The sequence below is a fragment of the Manacus vitellinus genome, unplaced genomic scaffold, assembly GCF_001715985.3.
Source record: "Manacus vitellinus isolate BGI_N305 unplaced genomic scaffold, ASM171598v3 scaffold_1_pilon, whole genome shotgun sequence".
NCBI classification, from domain to species: Eukaryota; Metazoa; Chordata; class Aves; order Passeriformes; family Pipridae; genus Manacus; species Manacus vitellinus.
This window is the reverse complement of record NW_021939396.1, coordinates 2999534-3017610: the sequence shown is the minus strand read 5'-3', so window position 1 is coordinate 3017610 and position 18077 is coordinate 2999534. Positions and strand designations below refer to the sequence as shown.

The 18077-nt window shown below is 39.8% G+C and overlaps 1 protein-coding gene across 1 annotated transcript in view; it reads left to right on the top strand.

Moving 5' to 3' along the window:
- Positions 1-18077, top strand: part of DENND3 (DENN domain containing 3) — a 72994-nt gene that overhangs the window by 41491 nt on the left and 13426 nt on the right. The window contains exons 2-10 of the mRNA XM_029959260.1: positions 4553-4817; positions 5361-5476; positions 5984-6123; positions 11485-11596; positions 12690-12809; positions 13566-13784; positions 14083-14204; positions 14689-14844; positions 16986-17082. Coding sequence (XP_029815120.1) covers positions 4553-4817; positions 5361-5476; positions 5984-6123; positions 11485-11596; positions 12690-12809; positions 13566-13784; positions 14083-14204; positions 14689-14844; positions 16986-17082 — 1347 coding nt within the window. The remainder of the gene's footprint in view (positions 1-4552; positions 4818-5360; positions 5477-5983; positions 6124-11484; positions 11597-12689; positions 12810-13565; positions 13785-14082; positions 14205-14688; positions 14845-16985; positions 17083-18077) is intronic.

Genomic DNA, 18077 nt, shown 5'->3' with positions numbered 1-18077 from the left:
ACTATATAATTATTCACGTGCGAGTTCACAGTGAAAGCCCTCCTCCTGATTCTGCTGGGCTCAGATGTGCAGAGGGCTTTGGTTCCCGTACCCACGAACCGCCCCGCTGTGGGAAAAGCTCCGGGAATGGCTGTGGGAACTGCCGCGGTGCCAGCACGTGCGGAAAAGCCAAACCAGCTCCCAGGGATCTCGGCTCTTATTGCTTGAACTTGAATTTGATTGCGCGCTCTAATAGCATTAGATAAAGAGGTCTTTGTTGGGCTCGTTGCTTGCTCGCCCGCTCAGGAGGCGACTTTTGCTGATGTCAGCCTCTTAAGCGATAACAACCAAGCAGAGGTTCGCATTCCAGGGTCTCATTCATGTGTACATTCAGCATGGGAATACAGTTCCTAAATGTCACCACCAGACTTGTGAAATCGGGGGTGCATGTGGTGTTTCGTTATCTGCCTGAGAAGTGAACCCAGAAGAAGGGGAATTTCTTATTCGTTCCAGTTTGCTCAGTTTGATCTCGTTGCTCTCAAAAAAACACCTGTGGAACAACAAATAAGAAACTGGCTACAGAAAGTAAAGGCATTCTGATATTCTGATCACACAACAGGTTTTGAATTGTTTCTTTGCTCAAGATACAAAAAGGTGTCAGAAAAGAAAGTAGTCCCTGTTCTTATCAACATTAACTACAGTAAGGTCCCTACAAGCTGTTGCACTGCAGGGATTTCAATCACTGTCTTAGGGCAAGCTTATAGATTTACTCCACTTTCTTTTCCTTCTGCAACACTATCTACACGAGGAAAGGGTGGAACATGTTTTATGTCTAATTTTAGTGAATGCAGAAAGAAGAGACCTTATTGACAGAAAATGAGAACATTTCAGTGGAGAGTAGTGGATCTCTGATGATATTTACAGTAGGTAAAAATCTTGATCATGCTTCACATCTTGGTCTTGAAAGCATGTTTGTGCATTCTTAACTTTATTGCAACACGGAGTGATAAAGTCAATGAGAATATTATAGAACTCACTTCCAAAGTAAGAAAAGCCTTCTATGACTGGCCTGTTGTCAATGGGGATTCCAGGAAAAAAAGTACAGTTTTGCACTGAAGCTCATGAAACAGAATTTTCTGGGCTGTCATCCATCAATTGTCCTTATTGCCAAGAAGACTGTCACCCTGACATTTCAATTTGAAGCCATCAAAGGCATCTGTTTTCAGCTGGAGGTTTATTTTTTAGTGTTGAAGGTGTGTATTTTGTAAGAATGAAAACAGACAATGTGAAGCTTCTTTCCCTTAAGTTATCTGCAGCTCTAAAGCTCGGTTTTGATTTGGCAAGTATCATGTGCAAGCTGTCTGTGACTTGTCTCACATCTTCCTGTCAGCTCCACTGTTGGGTTCTGTATCTACCCACCACAGTGAGTGGTACAGAGCTTGTCTCTAAAGTAAAGGAGGGTCATGAAGATGATTAGAGGGGTGGAGCACCTCTCCTGTGAGGAACGACTGAGGCAATTGAGACTGTTTAACCTGGAGAAGATTCTGTGGTGACTTCATTACAGCCTTTCAGCACATGGAAAGGCTACAAGAAAGCTGGAGAGGGACTTTTGACAAGGGGGATGGTTTCAAACTGGCAGAGGGCAAGTTTAGATTAGATATTAGAGAACTGCTGACAAACAGGAGTGACACCAACATAAACTGAGCTATGTGAGGGCTGGGGCATGAGAGGGGAGTAATCTCCTTCCTGAGAGACTTCTGAAACTTCACTGTATGAGACCCAAAGCAACCTGGTCTGACTTCAACATTATCATTGCTTTGAGCAAAGAGTTGCACTAGAATCTCCAGAGGTCATCCTAGAGTGGTTTGGATTGGAAGTGACCTTAAGGATCAGCTTGTTCCAACCCTTTCCACTTCCACCTTCCACTAGACCAGGTTGCTGGTGGCCTGAACACTTCTGGGATTGGGGCATCTGAGGTGGCCCTGAACACTTCTGGGATTGGGGCATCCACAACTTCTCAGGGCAACCTGTTCCAGGGCCCCTCACCACCCTCTCAGGGAAGAATTTCTTCCTAATATCTAATCTAAACCTGCCCTCTGTCAGTTTAAAGCCATTTCCTCTTTTTCTGTCACACAACCTAATTGTCAAGTCCAGCCTAATTTTTATAAGTCTTCAGACTTTTCCCTACCCAATTATTCCTTAAAGAAGCTGGTTCTTTCATGACATTCAAAGTGAAATCAACTTCTTCAGTCATGAGAAGAGGAGAATGAGATCGAGGAAACACCAAAAAGCTGAGGTCATGCTGTGATCTGTGATTTCAACACACTCCTTCTTGTTTGTACTGCAGTCACTGTAAAAGTCTGTCTCATGTCCATGTCCTTTACGGCACCATTGTTATAGGAACACAGCCAGTAAATGGCGATGGAATAAAATCCTTGACTTGTGGGATTGTGCAGACTCGCGGGAAGGAGAAGGCATTAGTGTTTATGGGGGTGTGATGCAAGGAGATTTGATAGTAGAGAGCAACAGAAGAGAAACATTTCAAAATGAAGAAGTAACAGTAGAAGCAGAGACAAAGAATAGCAAAAACAAGTGGATATTGTTCTGTTGCTGCCCATTCACTATCCCTGAAGTGAAGGAGTAAGGAAATGTGACTTTGGCCGAGACATTAATATGAGCTGACTTGAATGCTGGTGACTGAGTCACTGGGTCAGAGACTGTGCTGACAGTGCTGTTCTGTGAGAAAAAAATGGTGTTTAATGCCTCTGTTGTAGTTCAAGACATCAAGGACCTGCCATTTCAGGAGCTGTTACACTAAGGCCATTAAGTTGCTGGCTGTCATCCAGCACTTTGGAGCACAAAGATGCCTTCAGTGTCAGTCAGGGATTGCCCTGTCAAAGCAGCTCTGTGTGAAAACCTCGGCAGGGCAAATCTGCCAAGCTGAGATTGCTCCTGTTTGAGTGGGTCTGTGCTTTTCTTGCATAACAGCCTCGGGGGTGAGCCTTAATTCTGAATTTCCTCCTGAAATATTTAGCTGCATGTTAGTTTGAGAGTGATCATGTTGGATTATCTGTGTTTCCAGACCAACTAAGGAAAATGACACCTCAAGTTTTTAGCATGGGAGGATGTGGATCTCGGTACCCCAATTTGTGACGGGTTTTTTCAGGTCATTGCTAACTTCTGAATATCCCAGTGGATACTTATCTGAACTTTTATCTTATTCACTCCAATTTATTTCTAGTTCACGCTCTATGTGTTCATTAAAGAGTATTTTTTCACTCCTTTTTTTTAGTGAAGTAGTTTCTTTCGAGTATCCTATTATAAATATGGTGGAGTTTATGGAGCTTAAGATACAATAACTAATGCATCATGAAGTATTTTTCCTATGCTGCTCAAATGTGAAAAAAGCTATTGGGGGACTCATCTGTTAAGATCTATGAGCTGAGACTTGGACAGTGGAAGATTGGCTTCAGTGAAGCAATAGAGCTTCGTATGTTGTAGCTATTTTAAAAATTAGGGAAATGATGAATGAGGCCAGCACTGGTTCTCAAGGAGCATCTTGCATCATGTCTGAAGGCAAAAGCAAGCACATAGGCTTAATCTCCTCTGATTTTGGAGCTGTTAGCAAAAAGCCGAAAATGAAACAGCTTTTTAGCCACAGTGGGACTCGCCTTTCCTGTTTCCAAATATCCGTTGGCTAAACAAAGCTTTTATTTGTTGTTTTGACCTTGCAGGAAGAATTACAATTGCGGTGAAGTAATTGAAAAGGCAGCTACTTGCCTCTACTATATGGTCAAGAATACAAAAAGTGCTCCCAAGCACAAGGAAATCTCTAGTTGCTTCCTCCACAGGTTTTTCATTGCAAGGCTGGGGGGGCTTTCTGGCCAGTTGTAAAATTGCTGTAATTTCGTACATGCTCTTGGGATGCCTCTTCCACTCAGTCTTCAGTATATGGAGAGGTTTTCATGGCTTCATGTTTTACAGTGTCTTAAAATTGTGTTTATTGTTACAGTGATTGTGATTTTTAATTGCACTTTCTTTAATTGCCTTATAAAGTTAAAAGTTGTCTTGTGAAATCCTGTGTGGTTTTTTTTCCCTTTTTTTTCCTGTAGGTTATTCTGAGTGAAAATGTAGCTTTTCCTAAAGTTGAACAATGACTTATCTGGGAAGTTCTGCTGTTTTTCTCTGTTTTCATTTATTTGCTGCCTGTTTTCTCTTACTGCCAGTGTTTATTTTAAGTATAGCTTAAGTATATCCCAACACTGCAAAGGAGGAAATACCGTATTTCATATTTGTTAGTTTCTTTTGCCCAAGGCATAATGTTGTCATGGTCCATTTTGAATGATGAAAATGATTCCTTGCCTCCTGAAAATTCACAGAGTATTTCCCTTGCATTAACATACGTAAAGCAAAAAATTAGAAGGAAAAATTGATTATTTAGGAAGAAGAAAAAGTGTATTCTAAACCCACAGTTTTAGGAGTAGAGAGAAAACAGGGTTAAAAGTCATTTTAAAAAAACCTATCAGGACGAACGTCAATTTAGTTGTTGTTTGTTTGTTTTTTTTTTCAATAGGGCACTCAAAGAAAACCCAGAAGCCTTGATCCAGAAGTCCTCTCTGTGTTTGTGCCTCCGTTTATCAGCAGAGATGACGTTCAGGTGCTTCATGGTGGCAATAACTTGAATAAAAGTAAACGCAGGTCCTTCCGAAAGAAGAAGGAGAGACCCAAGATGGAAAACATCAAGAGCGTCAACGGGGAGCAGAAAGCACCTGACACAGAAGATGTTACAGTTCCCAAGGACATTGATCTTGTTGCTCTGCCACAGCTGTGCTTCCCAGGTACATGAGGGCTCACTGAGAACTGTTTTAATGTATAGATTTGTTTTACCCATAGCACAGCCAGTTGTATTTTTTAGCCCTCATTGGGAAATCTTGCTTTGAGTGAAGTGCACACATGCACACACTTTAAAGATTGGTTTTTTGCCCCCCAAATGGCTGAGAACTCCCTCACTTTTCATTAGGTATACCTGAAGTAGTGAATGTTCCCTCCAGGTTTAATTGCAGAAATTTTAGTATGCATGTCACTATTACAGACCTTATTAGCATCTTGAAAGGAAAGAAAAAAAGGGGAAAAAAGCCCATTTATTGTATTTTGCCACTGAAAATGGAGAATAATTCTATTTTTGCTTGTTCAGTAGTGTGCAGCTTGCAGCCTCTGTAACAACCCTTAGATCAAATGGACTGTATATGTGCATTTTAATCCCTTAAAAATGAGATATTTCTCTTGAAATGAAGTGGCCATGTGCAGTATTTGTCATTAATTGCTTTTCACGCAGCTGCAGTTAAGTATGCAATTAAAAAAGGTTTCTGCTTTCATTTCAGGAGGCCTTTATGTAACTTCTGAATCAAAAGAGGACCACATTCATTTCCTGGTCTTCACTGACGTCTGTGGTAACAGAACATACGGTGTTGTTGCACAGCACTACCAGCCCATGCAAGTATGTTATTTAACTCCTGCTTTTGTTAGAACATATGAAAAGATACAAAATAAAACAAAGCAAAACACTTGGAGAATAATGTCAGCTTTAATTTATGAAATTGGTTAACAGATATGTTTTTATGTTAGAAGGACTACAGGGCAAATCATACTTTACATTGCCATTGTGGATTGAATTATTTTGGAACACACTGCATTAGGAAAACCTTGTTACGGATTTCATTTAGGAGATTTGGATATTTAGGAGCAGACTTTATCCCTTGGATGTTTTTTTGGTGAAGACTGTACCCTGTGTTCTTTCTAAATACATTTTGTGCTGAAATTCTTTTTAATACTTATGTTTCAGTCTTGTAGGCTGACATTTTTCTGAAGATCTTAAGGGAGACAGACATCCAAATCCCTTTGAAATTTAGAGGGAATTGGGTATCCTACCTCTAAGGTTCTCAAGAAAATATCAGACATAAATTAATGATTGACATGAACCCATTAAGGTGTAGTTTCCTTGCAGGATGGCTGGATCTCCTGGAACAGGCAGGCCCACCGGGAATCGGCGCAGACTGGGAAGGTGCCTGTCTGTTTTGTGCCATTTGCTGTTTGTGTTATATCCAGATATCCATATTTTAATGCCCTCAAGGATTGTCTCTCTAGGTAAGATTTGCTGTCCTGTGTGTTTCTGCTGGAAATGACTGGGCAGGTTTTAATGCATGAATTTGCATGATGTGGTCAGGAGAGCTGTGTAATGCTAGAGCAGTGGTTAGTTTTATATTAAGGTAGTGTGGGATGTGTGGGAGAGGAGAAGAAATTCTGTGTGAATATTGTCCAGACAGAAAGTGAAAATTTTGAATGTTGTCTCCATGTTCTTTGAGGTTTTTGCTAAGTCTAGAAAATACTAATGTGCAGGGAACAGATTTCTCACAGATACTGTTTTTTGGAAGAGGATTAACTGTAATTTTCACACACTTGTGAAAATCACTTTCAGTGCACAAAAAGCTCTTTATAATGCACCAAATAAATGTCATAAGAACATGAATATCTGTATTAGTAAACAGTTAATGACACTTTAAAGAAATAACCCAAGTCAGTTGAGGAAGTACAGTGGTTACTTGGAGAGAAATTCTTGGGATACACTGGTAGAAACATTCAAATACTCTGCAGTGTAGATGATTTGGAAGGTGAGTGAACATGGGTCTATCTTGTTATTTAGTAACTTCACTTACTTTGAGGTTACTTTATTGTTAAATTGTTAAGATCTATGTGCATCTATTATGGATTAAAACCTCCTGACACCAGGGATCTTGTCTGTGTGCATTCAGTATTACTGGGTGTCTTAACTTGGAGAGGTTTGCTTCACTAAATTCCAGTCAAGCTTTCTAGAGTCAAATTTGAAGCCAGGTGTTCTCTTTTTCACAGAATATGCTGAATTGGAATTTGTTCTTATACATAAGTTGAGAGATGTTGGGGTTTTAGGTTGGAGCTTGTATATTCCCATTTGCTGTGCCAGTGATCGTATCCAGAGGAGATGAGCAAGGATGTGCTCCCTGGCTACTGGCTGAGGTGCATCACTAGGCCCTAACCTGGCTCCACTCCAGGATGAGACCTGAGCACTCCTTTCCCCCCTCCACACACTGCTTCTTCCCCATGCTATGGGCTTGGATCTGTTGGAGCACTGACTGGCTTTCCCTGGTGCAGAGAGCCCTGAGGAACAAAGCAGTGCCTTTCTCTTGGGCAGTTGGGATGTTGCCTCTGGAAAAGCTGTGAGATCAGGAATGAGTCACTCTGGCAGCCCTTAAGGGCTTGGACCTCTGCTCTGTCATTTTCAAAGCATTAGTGCAGGGGTTTGATGTGGACAAAGGACTCCAACACGATGGAACATTGATATGTTCAGTGACATAAAAAGGAAATATTTGTTTTCCTTTCTCTTTTCCCACCCAGATCACTTTTTCCGGTCTTTATATTTAAGTCCATTACATCAGCCCTTGGTATTGCAGGAACTCATTCATTACCTTTTTATAGTCTCAGTTCTCAAGTAAATGCTGCTCTGCATGTGGAGCTCTTTCAGCTGTGTACCTGCTTTTATTCTGTGGGCTCAGCTGTGTCAGGGCTCACCTCACACCAGCTTTCCACTGGGTAGGAAATAGTATGGATTCAGCTTTACAGTTCCAGTGCTCATCAGTGGTTTTTGTAGTATGGTCGTAAATGAGCAATTTCCTCTCTGAAGTGAGACATCTCTGAGCTGGGAGAAGCAGTCGATTGGCAAATGGGTTTTTTAAGAGGCCGCTACAGGAGAAGTGGGAAAATATTCGGGAGAAGCATGGAAAATTCCAGAAGTTATAAAAATGTTTCTAGGCCTCGTATCTGTTTAGAGCAGACAAGAAGCAGGTGGAGTTAACCCTCTGGAGGGGCAAGCTCCTGCCTCTGGGTGGGTATTTTAAACATTACAATTAAACACCTCTGCCTTGGTCACATATAGTAAGGTTTGACACCTATCTAAGGCATTAATGTCCAGGGTTACTACCATGGATGGCTTTTCCCTTTTAACTGAGTCTGTGCTTTTCCCTTTTAACTGAATCTGTGCTGGCCTCTGAGGGGAGCTCACACTGATCAGTACCCTGCCATCTCAGCTTTGAGTGATCTGTAAATAGGTGAATAATTATAGGGGAGTTCAACAGGACAATAACCTTCTGTGTGAGTCCTGTGTGTTGTCCTGGTCTCTTAACAGGGGAATTTGTCACATAGTTGCACAGCTCTTTTGCTTCTGCATCTGTCGAATGTGTGTGTGATTGGGAGGAAAGGGAGAGAGTGAGTGACAAAGCTCATTTGGTGTTGCTATTTCCCACTCTACTGGAAACTCAACTGATGAAGTTTCCATTAAATTTTCTTCTGGAATTTTTTCTAAATCTCATTTTTTCTTGATACTACTTAGTGGACAGTTTCAGAGTGTCTGCCCTTCTGTTTTTAGTGTTTGGGTTTTTTTTTTTGTTTTTTTTTTTTTTTTTTTTTTTTTTTTTTTTTTTTTTTTTTTTAATATTTCACTGTGCACTTGGGCAGAGGGAAAGGAAGGGGTGGAGAGGTACCAGTTTTCCTTATTTTGGTTGTGCTACTGAGGTTCTTCCATGTGTTATGAAACAGCTCCTGGGATGTGTGGATGTTCTGAATGCAGTATAAGCAATTATAGCAAAGACTCTAGGATGTATTTTGAGTGTAGTGCCCTGTACAGCTGGAAATGTTTCAGCTTCTTGTAACATGACAAAGCATCGACGTTTTGTCTCTGTAAAGCAGAAAGGGAGTTACTGTGTGTAATTTGGGATTCCTTAGCTGTAATCAGGTGGCCAGTGGGTTAAAAATCTAATAAGTGTTTTCATTGACTGAGTGTCCTCAAGTAGCAGTGCCTCCTGTACTAAACAAATAATAACACCTCCAAGAGCATACTGGAATCCTTGGAATGCTGCAGTGGAGTTTTGCAGGATGCTTCCACTGATTACCCATTCCTAAATCAGGGGATTTGAAAACACTTGCTGGTGAACCTCAACTACCTAGTGTGTAGCCCTTTCCTTGTGAGATCTAGTGGAAGAATGCTGTTGCTCCTGAAGACCTGATGTTGAAGTAGCAATTAAAGGGGTTCTGCTTTCATTCAGGACTTTTTTTTGCAGCAAAAGGTTTCCTTTTCCTTCAGAATTCTGCTGTTCATAGATTATTTTCTTCACGACCTGAGTACACAGAATTGCTTGTAGAGGGGATGGTACTTGTTTTCAGTCACACAGTCATCAGTGTTATTCTATTGTCATAATTATTCCCAGATAAAATCCAGGTTCCTAAACTTTTTCAAGTGGCAAAGTGTGGTAGAAATCCCAGCTGAAAACTGAGATCAGACTGAGATTAAAAACTGAAATGCACAGGCAACATCAAACTGTAAATCCATGTAGGTGCTTTGAATTAGAACGGGATCTTGCAAACTATCATCATAGTAACAAAGGTCTTTGTATTCAGTGCCAATTATTTTATAACTAATTCCCATTTTACTAGCACACAGTGCTTCCAAATCCAGAACAATTTGAATGGAGTGTGTCTACCTGTCTCCAAAGCAAGCAGATGTGCACATAGACCATTTCACAACCCAGTGGCTGTTGGATTATTCTACATTATTTGAAATGTTCAGTTTTAACTTGAGAGGTTTAGGCACTTTGCACAGGTGGTTTTACCTGAATTTGTTACACTGCATGAGAAGTGAAATATTCCTGGCAGTAATCTCCTGGATGAACTCCTGTCTTGGATGGATGAATAGGCTCCATTCAAACAGTAAATCTTCCAACCTGTGTATTAGTCCTTGCCTTCAGAAAAAGGTGGGAGTGTGCAAATAGCTCCCAGCATTGAGGCAGCAGAGGGGGCCTATTCTGAGCTGTTCTTGCTTCCTGAAACACCTGTCTGTGGACAGTTAATAGCAGTAATGAAAGGTTCATAAACTCCTTAGCTCTCCACTTGAGTGTTTCAGAGATGACTTCATTATTTCAGCAGAAGTTTGCAGTGCAGGGCTGTCAGCTGCTGTTAAGTTGCATTAATGGGCCCCGTGTCCTGATTAGGGAGCTCTGACTGCCCTCTCTGTGCATCTGCTGCTTTTTCAGTCACATTAATTCTGTTGTGATATTTACTGGATCTCTTGAGACCAGATTTTTGTCTCAAAAGAAAAAAGCCAAAACAGGTCTACCTATTCTGTTAGGTCACACCTAAGGCATTACCAAGTGTGACAGAGTATTTGTTTAAATTGATGAATCTAGTGTCTGTTTTTCTTTGATAATGCTTAAATTCCACTTCTCTACTCCCTCTGCACCCGTGAATAGCTGATGGGCTTTTTGAGGATATATATAACAGCTTAGTACTTAGCCCAGGGCTTTTTCCAAATAGGAATATAGTGAATTTAAATATCTCATTTAGAAGTGCAGTAATATATGACAGAATATCTTTCTTCTGGAATCCAAATGCTATACACTGATATGGTGTCCTGGGTTCACATATATCTTTTGACCTATTCCGTTACTTTCTAGACCACTTTCTTCCTGAAGAGCAAGTATTCTGCAGGAAACCAGTAAACCTGCAAACTGAAGTAAAACCTCAAGGGAGAAGATAACCATATTCAGTTCCTAGTTTCTGTATGTATAGGTTTGCAGGCCTAGGTTTCTCATTTTGTAAAGATTTGGGTTTTTTGCTGCTAACATATCCCTGAAATTTTTATTGAATGAAACGCCCTCTCTGACTACAAATATCCTACTTGTTAGTTGTTACATTTCAGAAATGCTGTTGGACTTAAGTTTGCAGTCTTAATAGTGTGTATGTTTAGATGCTCCTGAATTGATTTGGTGCATAATATAAACCTTGATAATATAAAACTGACCTTTGTTAGGGTAATACAGTTCTGAAACAGAAACATTTGGCAGGTTTGCACAAATGTTCTTGTTCTTTGTGTGAGCAGGAATGACAGCAAAGAGCAGGGTTCATCCAGGCCTAGGCCTGCAGCTAAGTATGGCTCTTGCTTCACATTCCTCTGCAGTCAAGCCCATATCCACAACCTCTTTTCCTCTGGTGCTGTTTTCCATCCCAGAGCTGGTGTCTGATGCTTGGGAATGAAGAAACACCAAGGCACTGTGTTGCAGCTGTGGGTGTTTGGTTCCTCAAGCAACCTCTGTAAGACACTTCCTTTAGCTGCATCTCACCCTCTCATCTCACATGTGGTTTTTTTTGGCCATCCTGGGACCCACTGTGCTGAGTCCTCTGGACTGGATATGATGAAGCAGTATTTTGTGCATGGAAGTAAAAAAAAATCCAAAAAACTGCTTCTGACACAGCAGCATCATTAAAATTAAATGGAGCTGCTCAAGTATCTAATAAATTAGAAACTAATTAGTTGGAATAATAGCTTCATTGCTCCTAGTATTTTTTTTCTAGATTATCAGCAAAAAAGCTTTTTTGTGTTTGCATGTTACTATTGATAAGTAATTTCTTATAATTTAATTACAGCTTACTGGTGCATCTACGACCTTTCAAGGATTTAGATGTTGAGGAGCACATAAAAGAATTTGCAGCAAAGCTGTTTTTAATTCCCAGCCCGCCACCAGGACCACTCCACTTGGTAATTACTCACCCTGAATTTCATAATCACTTCAACATTATGTCTTATAAAATACCAAGGTGCTGTTTTCTATAAACTGGGCAACATTCTTGAGTGTCAGGTCAGAGATTGTACCTGTTGATGTGAAACTGATGTTAATACCTGTGCTTTAAAAATCAAGCTGTGCATTATTAGGTCAGAAAACAACAGTGTGGCCAGGGTCAGGCTTGAGCACTGGCATACCACTCATGTTCTTTACTTTGCATTATTCCTCTAGGGAGGATTTGGCTCATGCCAGCTCTTTGTGGGCTGAGATGATGCCTGGGTAGGTCTGGGAACAGCAGAACAGTGTGTGGTGGATGAAGTGTCCTGGGTTGGCTGCTGAGAGGGGAAACTCCCATCAGCATTTGTATTCAGGGCTGTATTTTCTTCTTTCTGACCCTTTGCAAGTCAAGCCAGAAGTCAGTGATATCAGCACACAGTTTTCTCTGCTGCAATGGGGAAGCAGTGCTTTGGCCATGGCCTTCTCCTTAGCTGCTTTCCCTGACCCTGGGATGAGGGGTTGGGAGTGAAGGAAAAAATAGCATAGTTGGACAATTGCCTGTGTGATGGGCTAGACCAGCTACCAAGTGCTGAAATATGCAGCACATGCAGGATCTGACCCCCAGAGATCTGAGCTGGAGAATTTGAAACACTGGGAGAGCTCATTCCTTTTGGCTTGTTTTATTTCCTTAGTGTGGCCACCTAAACTCACTTATTTTGTTCATGCTTTTTCTGTTTTCTGTTTTGGATTCCCAGTTGTATCTACAAATGTAAATTCAATTATTTTGTTTTGCTTTACAACAAAGCAAGTTTAATTCTGTTAAAAGATTTTGTTTATTGGCCAAACACCCCTTGAGAAAGAGAGGAGACAAGTCCATATTAATCTTTCAAACCAGTTATTATGTTTTTTAATATTTCCCTCTTTTTATTTCACTTTTCCGTGGTACGCAAATGCCTGTCTTCTTGCTCTCAATTAACGTTAACATTTTGTAGTTGGAACTAAAATCCCAAATTAAATGTGCTGTGGGAACATTTTCTTTAAGGAGTAAATGGAAACCATGTGTTATTACAGGTATTTAATATGAAACCACTTCAGATAATAATTCCTTCACGAGAGGATCCAGACAGTCCAATTATTGACTTGGATCTTCATCTTCCATTGCTTTGTTTCAAGCCAGAGCAGGTGCTGCAGGTAAAACCAACTGATGCTTTAAAATATTTTAGAGATTGACAGTACTGGTAACTTGTGGTTTAGGAAGAAATCAAGATGTTTATTTACCAAAAAAACTTTATAAACCCAGGAATTCATAATAGTCTTAGTTCTGAGATACGGCACAATAAAATATACTTCTTAATAATAAGTTTTGTTATTTATAGACCAGATTGGATTAAGGCATATTGCACTTTTTTCCCCTGTGGTTTAGAAACAGGTGCTAAATTTCTTAAGAATATATTTTAAAATGTAAATGCCCAAGCTGATTGACAGGTTTTATTTTGAGTTCTCATTACATGCATTTCATGTGTAATTTCGTGTACTTTCTTCATGTGTGAGAAAGGGACCTGTAGGAAGGATTGAAAACAGTTGGCACTCTCATACAGATAAAGTGTAAATGGTGTAGAAAGAGAGGAAAATAACAAAAAGCTTTTTACAAAGAATTTTTTCCAGTGCTTCACAGAATCTTAGAATAATTTTGGCTTGGAGCATCCTTTGTAGGCTTCCTGATCCAATTCCCTGCTCCAAGACCACCTGTGGAGTTAAATTAGGTTGTTTAAGGTCATCACTGTTCTTGGTGCCACTTCTCCTGAAAAACCTCCTCAGCCTTTAGGTAGCTCTTAAAAATCAGAATTTGTGAGGCTGAGTTTCAGAAGCAGATGCAATATTTGTGCATATCCAGTATGTTCCAGATAATCCTTTTTAAACATTTAACATTTTGGGTTTGTTTTTCAGATTATGACCTGTATTTTGACCGAGCAGAGAATAGTTTTCTTCTCTTCCGACTGGGCTCTGCTGACCCTCATTGCTGAATGCTTTATGTTGTACCTTCACCCTCTGCAGTGGCAGCACACTTTTGTGCCTATTCTGTCTCGTCAGATGCTGGATTTTGTGATGGCTCCAACATCTTTCCTTATGGGATGTCATATTGATCATTTTGACGAAGTCAGCACAGTAAGTTTTAGACCGTTACCACTCTTGCTGTTCATTTGCAGTGCATTTGTCCCCTTACATGAGGTTACTAAGCATTTATGTGCTGAGATTAAAATCTATTAATTTAATGACATTATTTTTCTTGGAAGTAGTTATTTAGTTATCCATACAATCTTCAAGTTGTGGAAGAAATTTCCATCCTTTTCTGGTTTAACTCCTTGATGAAATCATCAACTGTCTGAAGAGTATGCAAAGGAGAAGTAAATATTTTTTACAATATAAGTATGTTTACAGTCATTCTATTTTCTTTTGTTAAAAGGAAGCTGAAGATTTAATCCTAATTAATATAGATAATGGAGATATCAGCCATTCAAAAATGGCTGAAGAGGAACTTGAGATTCCAGATGTTCCAGCACAAGCAGCAGAAACTTTCATTAAAAGGTGACAAGATTTTGAAGATATTTTTATCTTAGTGCCTAAATCTTTGCTGATGCTTTTTCTAAGGTTTTTATTTTGCATTATTTATTATTATTTCCTTCATATAAACCCCACTGTATTTTGTAAGGGCAAATTGAAAATTTCAATTAATTAGTATACAAGTAGTCATATTGCATATTACAATTAGTAATTGTCACAAGATTTTTTTTTTTTTGCAACACCTGGAATGCTTTGTTTCTTTTTTTTATTATTGATACAGATTATTCTCTGAACTTTACTCTTCTTTACAAAGGAGACTGAGTGCACTGTGATTTACATGCACTAATGGGGCTCCAGGGATCTTGGGAGCTTGTCAGCACTTGCAAATCAATCTTGCACTTCTCTGGCTGTGAGATGCACGGGGCCTAAATGACTTTTTTTTTTTTAAAAGGTATGAAAACAGTGGTTGGGGTTAGGATGTAAGGTGATAATTTTCTTCTCTGTGCAGAGTGGAAAGTCTCCAGCTGCATTATGATCTGGAGCTCTGCCACCTCCGAGCCAGCACAGACCTTGTTGAGCTCCAAACTCGCAGAAGGGCTTGGCAGCAGAAACTCAACATGGAAGTTCAGCAAACCACCCTGCAGTTAATTGTTAATATCTTCAGGTGAGTGGATATACTATTTTTTATTCTAAGAGCATATGGTACTGGTTAAGACCCTTCCCCTGTTACTCAAAATATTTTCATTTGGTCTTATTTTAGAGATATTTTGCAAAGCTCTTTGGTTTTGTGAGGGAATATGAGAAGGAGGTATACATTGCTGGAATATCTTAGATAAAACTATTCTAATGTTGAACTTGCCTTTTGTGTGAAGATTCCAGGCAGAGAAGTGCAGTCCTTGGAAAAGCTGAAGGCCCAGTAGGGATGTCAGTCAAGGACACAGCCTTGGCCACTCTTGTTAGAGGAACGTGAATTCAAACCAGGACAGGGTAGAAGAGCTGAAAGCAGGATCTGGAGATCAGAACACCTGGATGTGTTTTGGCTAATTGAGCAAATGGCTGAGAATGGATGAGAGAATGGATGAGGAGGGAGAGGAGCTGTTTAAGCTCAAGGACAAAGTGTTCGACCTGATCCTTGTGGGTCCCTTCCAACTCAGGATATTCCATGATTCCATGATAAGAGATGCTGGGTATTGGCCGTGTTTGGGACAGACATTGTAACAGTGATGTGATGGTTTTGTTCTTTTTTTATATATGCTAATTTTCCTTGCTCTTAATCTAATTAATATGTTGATACCCACAGCTGCCTTATCTTATCAGTCTGAGTAATGGTTGTAAATCCTGCTGTTACTTTATATCTGGGGAGAGAATGGAAGTGTGGTGGGTAGGTGAGTGATTCCTACAAAAAGGTGCAGAAAATAGGTAGCTGGTTTGCATATGCTTCCTTTCTTTTTGCATAGATAGTAACATACTCAACCACGACAATGAAACTGCCTGCCTGGTATTCCTAAAGAATCTGATTACAGGGACAAAGTTCTGCAAAGAGCTGGGCAAAGTAACCATCCCCAGCTATTCCTTGCCTCCTCTTGCTGGAGATGGTGCTGCCCTTTGCATGAGCTACCAAACTGCTCACATGGATTATCCCTGACACCCTCAGTCAGAAGGTGCTGGGTTAATTGACTGAGAGCAAATATCAGGTGTGTGTTATTGGATCAGCTTAGGAAGTACTCCTACAAGTGGCTGGGCCCTCCAGGAAGGACAGTAGCTGCTGGATGTGGGGAATGGAACACACTTTACAGACAGCTGGATGTGGAAACTGAAATGCATTTACAACCTGGTGTGTTTCTGCTGGGAGATTTGGTGGATTTTAGTGTTTGGCAACAATAATTGCAGACAAAGATGAGGAGAAATGCATTTTGCTCATAACAAACTTGAACTCTTTAATACACTAAACATTTGGCTGCAAAAAATAAACAGATGCTTTGCTCTCTTAAGAGATAATATGTGTCACAAAGGGGTTGATTCTTCTCTTGCTTTCTTCCTCCTTTCCTTCAAACTTTCTTTCTTTGTTCTCTTTTTCAGCCTTGTTTCTTCTGTCTTCTAATTCTGCCAGTGTCCAGGAGTGAAGGAAAGTAAATCTCTGATGCAATTGTGCTGCCAGTTGCTCTGTCTTCAGCAGTGATTTTGTGTGCATGGAGGTTCCATGTTTAAAGCAAACAGTGCTAAATGATGTGGAATTACATGGAACTATGTGCTTTTATTAACCATCTTTTTCCCTGTGCCCCTGTGGCCTGTTAAAGTGCTAATAAGATGTAATAAGAAGAGCCCTGTATTTCATGTGCCTGTTACAGATGCAGTGTGATGGGACAGTGTGGGGTCAGGTCACATCTTTCAAATGACCTGTGATGGGTACACTTGTCCTCTTCGTGCTCCAATGGGTGGTTTGTGATTCAGGAACTGTGTATGTAAAAGTAATTCCAGGATTGGAGCCTAAGTCATGATTTATGGAGTCTCCTTCATGGTCTCCTAAATCCCACAGAATCTTAAGTGAATTTGGTGATTTGAAATGGCAGTGGCAGCAGGTGGCCTGCCTGACTTCTTATGAGAATTTGAATTCTTTTGCTATGATTCACTAACTCAGACTTGTTCATTAAAGCTGAGTTTGCCTTCTGACTGCAGGAGATTTCTGTTTTGTCTTATGATACTGCAGCATATTTCCAGTAGTACCAGTGGGCTGCTGCTGCAAAAGCACAACTTGCTTACAAATCTCCAAGCAGATTTATCTATTTATTTTTTTTTTTATTCCAGGGAGGTAAAAGACCATCTAAATTATGAACACAGAGTGTTTAACAGTGAAGAATTTCTGAAAACAAGGGCAATCAGAGACCAGCCATTTTACAAAAAGGTAAATCCAGTGTTGTGGTTCTGTTATTAATAAATCTGTATTTTAGGATTAATGCTAAATATTGATAGAATAGTCACAGTCTGGTCTGTGTAGTGGTGTTGAATGACCAGCTTTCACAGAATGCTTTACCAAATTTATTTGCTACAAACAGATAAAACAGTAGACACAGTTTTGGAGAGCAAGGTACTATGTAATTCCAGAGCAAATTAAATAATTCCTCAGGGGTGAGATTATCCTATGGCAGATGGTCAGTAAAGCTACATCTAAACTGTATTTTAAGCACAGGCACTTGTCCAGACTGGACCAAATTCCATTCATAGACATGAATTTTCAGCAAGTCTGTGCTTTATTAAGTAGCTTCTTACTGTAACCAACAGCAAGACATGTGGTGCTGTTACTTCAGCTCTCAAAAAATAAAATATTAGTGTTTCTTCCCTTTTTTGGTGATACTGTAACTTGTTTAACAAACCAGTGGGTCAAAGGAAAGGTTTAACAAGTAATGTAAGGAAATGCATCTGCTGTTTTATATTTGCTTTTAATTATTTTCCATGGGTGCATGGGAAAGCTACAGAGGTTTTCTTTGCTCTCCTTTGGCTCTCTGGAGTAACTGTTTTATTCCTGGCAAAAAGATCTGATCATTAACATCAACTGCTTGTGGTTTATAATACCTTTTTTGTTTCCTGCTTGAAACATACCCTAAAAATTTCTAAACATACATTTAAATAGGATGTCAGTGTGTAAGGAAATTTTAATTAAGTAGTAGTTTCCAAACTTGGCAGAATATCTGCCAATTTAAAGGTTACAACCTGATGAATCCTAAATGGGAAATAATATTTGTTGGATAAAGCTTCCAGCACTAGCAAACATTCTCAAAAACAAACAAAAAGGAAAAGTTAAAAAGAACCTATTAATGTGTCCTCAGGAGAGAAATTAATTGGAAATGTTCTGACTGGGATTTCAAATGAATAGAAATAATTAAAATATTTTCAGTAGCA